At 36.6% G+C, this 5,611-nt stretch overlaps 1 protein-coding gene across 1 annotated transcript in view; it reads right to left on the bottom strand.

Annotated features, from left to right (window-relative positions):
• Positions 1-5,611, bottom strand: part of LOC107691199 (CD276 antigen homolog) — an 8,922-nt gene that overhangs the window by 1,243 nt on the left and 2,068 nt on the right. Inside the window, exons 2-4 of the mRNA XM_016489696.1 lie at positions 2,058-2,104; positions 1,639-1,962; positions 1,405-1,508 (exon numbers count right to left, since the gene is read on the bottom strand). Of these exons, the coding sequence (XP_016345182.1) occupies positions 1,405-1,508; positions 1,639-1,962; positions 2,058-2,104 (475 nt within the window). The remainder of the gene's footprint in view (positions 1-1,404; positions 1,509-1,638; positions 1,963-2,057; positions 2,105-5,611) is intronic.

Below are 5,611 nucleotides of genomic sequence, written 5' to 3' on the forward strand. Positions count from 1 at the left end.
GGGAAAAACGGAAGGCCCCCGTCGTGAAGGCTGTGATCTGGATTCAGAAAACGCTCGTCTAATTATTTTTAGGACGAGCGTCCTGTTTCTAGGCTGGCCAAATGGTATTTTATTTTGGCGAATGCACGAAACACACCCCATAATCACGAATCACACCTCATACGCGAGGGACTGTGGTGGCGATTCCACAGTCTCCTCTGTCCCGACACTCATCACATCCACCTCCTCGGAGCAAGATAGATGAAGCGTCTGGCTCTCTCTCTCTGGCGGGGTGGGAAGAAACCGCAGCGCGGACTTCCGAACACTGAGAGAGATCCGCGGATCTAGCGGGTGAGGACCGAGAAAAGGACGAGCCCGTCTCGGATCCCTCCGCTAAATCCACCCGCGATCCCCACGACAACAGTCTACGCCGTGCCTCGGCAACAGCGGGACCGCTGCCAGCGGGATCGCGAGCCTGGCCTCTCTCATCAAACACAGTCAGGCGAGAGCGGAGCATACGCAGAGAGAGTAACTCGCAGTGGTGACAATCAGCTCCTCGAAAGCTGACCGTGCATGCTCTCGCTACTCCATTGGACTGATTTGACACGTGCTTCAGAACGCGGTCACGCAAGGGCGTTCCCAAAGCGACTTCGAAGCAGCTCGAGTTCCTGAAGGGGAACTGAGACAAGCTCAGTAAAATGTTTAATGTTTCACTGGCTTTGCATCATACAAACAATGAACCACAAAGTCTCACCTGCAGCAGGATGTGTAAACTAACCAAATGCTTTCACCTTGACCTTGTGTCTCAAATACCACCATTTTATTCACCTCAAAAGAAAAAAATGGTGTTGCAAGTGTTTAAAAATAGTTTCTGCATGAAGTAGATCATAAATAATGTGACTGTAGACTGTCTGTAACTGCCTGTGCCCCATATTAAAAAAGTCTCTGCTTAACATGAAGCTGTCTTTGGCATTGCACAATATATAATCATAAGTGTTTTCCCTAGGTGTAGTTTTCAGTTAGTATATTCAATACATACTGTATATTGACACAAGGAAATTGTGCCATTTGATGATTTAGGGATGAATGAGTGAAGATGTAATATTTTATTTTCTTTTCTTTTATAAGGAATAATATTCTGTATAAACATTAGGCCTAATTTTAAGACCATTAAGATTTTTATTTATTTATTTTTTATTATTTTGTGACATTATTTTTTATAAATTCCCCTCTAATTTGTCAACAGGGTGGTTTACTTTTGAGTTGTTTGATGTTCTATAATTTTCATCAGATTGAATAAATAAAAACATTCAAATAAATACAACATTTTTAAATTATTAATATTTTCTTTAATATTAAATCAGCAATCAATTATATATATTACAATATGAAGTACATGTTGATCATGTTGCTGAATGAACTTACAGCCAATGAAAATATAATACCAATAAACAGAACGGAAATGATAATTACAATCACATCTGGTCTTGGTTTTGTGCCTTCACTGGGGATTGGCCTTTCTGGTCTCTCTGGAAGACAAAAGATTTACACAGTTTTGGAGGAAAAACACAAGAAAACATAAGTGCATCCTTTCATAATGTCTACGCAAAAGAATATAGGCTGAAATATAAACTGTTTTAGTGATGTGGTTTTACACACCCTTAATTAAAAGCTTAACTCTCCAGACTACTGATTCCTCTATGATGTAGCACTTGTATTCTCCTGCATCAGTGTGTTGAAGATTGTTGAGTTTGATGGAGAAGTTTCCTCTCATATACTCCTCGGGGAAGCTTTCAGTTCTGCTCCTGTACTCTGGATCCTGTCCTTCCACAGAGACTTTACCATAAATAATGCCATACACATTCTGGCTGCTGTGTCTCCAATACACACCTATGCCTTGAATTGTATGCGGAGGATCTTTAGAAGAACAAGGTAAAACAGCAGAGCCTCCAATAAAACTCACAACAGTCTCCTGCAGAGACACTGAAAACAGAGAGAAAGTATGATAAAATATATCAAGTTCAGCAGGCAAGAATAGTAGAATTGCTTTACAAATAATTCTTCATTTTAGTGCTCACCTCCATTTATAAACAGAAACACAGGTAGAAAACACACCTGTGAATACCTGTAAACACAGAGTCAACACTTAGTCAAAGTCAACGTCTATGGATTAAAAAAAAGAAAAGAAAATAATATACAAGTAGATCATAAAATTATAAAGTCATCAGTTTCTACAGACTTCAGATAAAAAATGATTACGCTTTAGTTTAAGTGAGCTCTTTGCATGGACTTAGTTTAACTTATTAGAATCCAGGGGTGGGCAGTATTTCAGATACATGTATTTAAAATATGTATTTGAAATACAAAATATTATTTTGTATTTTAAAGCCTTTGAAAAAAAAAATCTAATGTATTTTGTATTTAAATACATTTAAGATCAGTATTTTGCGGATTTGTATTGGGCGATGGAATGGGGTATTAATGGTTATGAACGAATGAATGAAATGCATTTGTCCGTGTTTCACTCCGTCTCGAATCGCTCTTGCGGAAAGCACTTGAGAAACAGTGTCTCTTCCGCGGCTCGGTACGCTTTCAACTCGTTTTTTAGTCTCGTGCAAGACTGTACGACATTCACATTACATGATTTGACTGATTTTTACGTAGAAAGGGCGACAGCGCACCACATTAAAAGAAATTATCATTCATGTTTTCAATACTGGCCAAATTCAAAAATGAAACTAAAATTAAATCGTTTTTGAGAGCAAGGGGGCCCCCTGGTGTTTCGGGGGCCCTACAGCTTGCATATTTTGCATATAGGGAGGATCGGCTTTGAGCCAAGAGGGTCTAGCTGCAGCCTCGCACTTGCACTCTCAGACTTGCATTCTCAGACACTTGCGCTTCAGCTAGCGAAGTCATCTGCTTGCCTGTACGTATTAGTTATGTATATTAATAATGTAGAGGAGCATATTGAGTTTAGCCTTTTTAGTTCATTATGCCACGTTTTGCGGTATGGGAGGAAAATACTATAAACATATTCATTATATTAATAAATTGTATATTTAATTAGATATTTTAATAGCATCTTAATACATTAAGCCATGTTAAGTGTTTATGTTTTTCTACAGGAGGAAAACGCTTGAGAGACTTTGTGCATTGCGTTCATATTCTGCTGTTCTAGTCACGGATTTGCGGGTCTTGTCTTTTTCTTGCAGGACCCTGTACATTATAGTACTAAATTAGTTTTAATCATTAAATCACCACAGCGTCTTGTCTCTCTGAGAATGCAAGTGCGAGGCTGCAGCCAGACCCTTCTCGCTCTGAGTGTGAGGTGCTTGGTGTTATTATGCCGCGAAACGGAATTCAAATTTACACTCGCATGTTGGCAGGCAGTTTTTTTTTTTGTTTGTTTTTTTTTTGGTGCACACGCTCCGTGACAGAGTGGAATGCCATCAAGTGGGTCTATACTTTTGGTCTAAAGGCCCTTTCACATGTGACGTGGCAAGCGGTGGATTCACAGCACAGCTGCTGCTTTCTCTCGTAGTGAAAGCGTTCTGTGCAGGTGAAGCCTAGTCTCGCTTAGCCAGACCTTCAGACTGACGGCAGAAGGTCTGGGAACTTTGGCCGCTTTGAATGGCTAACTGCCCAAGAGACCACATGACTGACAGGTAAAGCAACTAATTGGATTTCGTTTAGTGCCTTGTCATGTTTATGGGTGTGGAAATGTTGCCACAATAACAGACCGGTGTATAAAACTCTTGGATGTACTTTAAAGAGTCTATGCCGCAAACTTCACATATTTCACATACTTTTCAAAATCCAGCGATTAGTTGATTCTGATAAGCGCTCATTGTCACAGTTGTAAACACAAGGGCTTTGTTCTTCCATGTGGGGGTTTGGCTTCACGGCATCTTTGTTTCCTTATGTTTGTTAAAGAACATGAAACAAACATCTCCCGGAAATCCAGTAGAATTCCAACCAATCAGATGGCGACTTTGAAACTCCTGAAGAGTTTCCAATTTTGTGTGCCATATGCATCAGACCATAGACAGGTATATACATATCTATGCATCAGATGTTCAGCCAACGGTTCGGACTAGTTGACGCCTTATTTATACTATTGCCTGCCTAAACGGACGAGGCTTTTATACTTCACTCGCTCGCTGTTGTAAAATTCTGTGAAACAACAGGGGGCGACATGGAGTAATTGTTCTCCAACCCTTACGAAAATTAGTGTTTTTTTTTTTATTGTAGTAAAAGTGTAGTAACAATGTTTTTTTATATATTTTTTTTTTATACAATTTGTATAACCACAGATATGGTTAAACTATGGTTAGTGTGGCAAAACCATGGTTACTTTGTGGTTACCATGGTTTAACTATTGTAACCATGTTTTTTAATTTATATTTTATTTTTATTTTTATTTTCAATACATTGTCATGTATTTATGCCCATCTCTGTCAGAATCAGAATCAGAAAGAGCTTTATTGCCAAGTATGTTTGCACATACAAGGAATTTGTTTTAATGTCACAAGCTTCCAGTACACAGAGACAACAACAACACACAGATAATAAAAAATAAGGTGTAGCCTAAATAAAATACACATATGTATATATAAATAAACAAATTATCATGTAGAACAATAGGACATATACATTGGCAAATGAAGATAATTGACAAGACACACCTGAACTTAATGACACAATCAAGGGGAGACAGAAACTAGGTTGAAAAATCAACTAAGTTGATTTTGTGCTTACTTGATCTTATATTTTATGTTTTTAAAATGTTGTAGATTTAAGTAGCAAATGAGAATCGCTAAAATTAATGCATATATTTTGAGGCAAAGGTCTTCTTAATGATTTTAGGCTAAAGGCGCAGTAATTAACATGATAATTAATAGATGGCTGACTTTTCCATTTGTTGACATGACATGGTTAGATTCAGATTTTCAGATTCAGATTTAGGATTCAGATGGTAAATATCATATATTATGTTGGGTGTCCATATTAGAATGAAACCATCATATTGAAAAACATGATATTAATCATATCATATAATAAAATATCATTTGTTATTACTACTGTAAATCTATATTAAATTATTATGGGATATCCTTCAATGCTTTCAGAATCTTTACTTTTTAAAATAATTTTGTGTTTGTATTTTAAAATATATTTTTATATTAACATTTTAATGACAGTGTTAAATTTAATGACAGAACAAAAATTTATTCTTTTATTTTTCAAAATAAGCAGAAAATAGTACAAACTTTGCTAAAGTGATTGTTTTTAAACAAGTACTAACTTAGATATTATTTAAAAAACAACATTATTTTAGCTGAAGTATTTTGCATTGAAAATTGCCAGCTGATAAAACCTGGACCATGTTCATATAACATCTAAGGATAAATGTAGCTCTTAACTGGTTCAACAGTAGAAAATCAGTCCAGTCTACCCAGCTGTAAATGTCATGGACTGTTAAAGTATTGTGTTGCTTATAATAAATTAATAAATAATAATAATAATATAATAATACGTTTCATGTACACTGTAAAAAATTACCGTGAATTTAACGGTAAAATACTGTAAAAATGCTACAGTAAAAACCTGTTAAATGGTTAACGGTAAATTC

Source organism: Sinocyclocheilus anshuiensis, unplaced genomic scaffold, assembly GCF_001515605.1.
Source record: "Sinocyclocheilus anshuiensis isolate Anshui unplaced genomic scaffold, SAMN03320099.WGS_v1.1 scaffold338, whole genome shotgun sequence".
NCBI lineage: Eukaryota > Metazoa > Chordata > Actinopteri > Cypriniformes > Cyprinidae > Sinocyclocheilus > Sinocyclocheilus anshuiensis.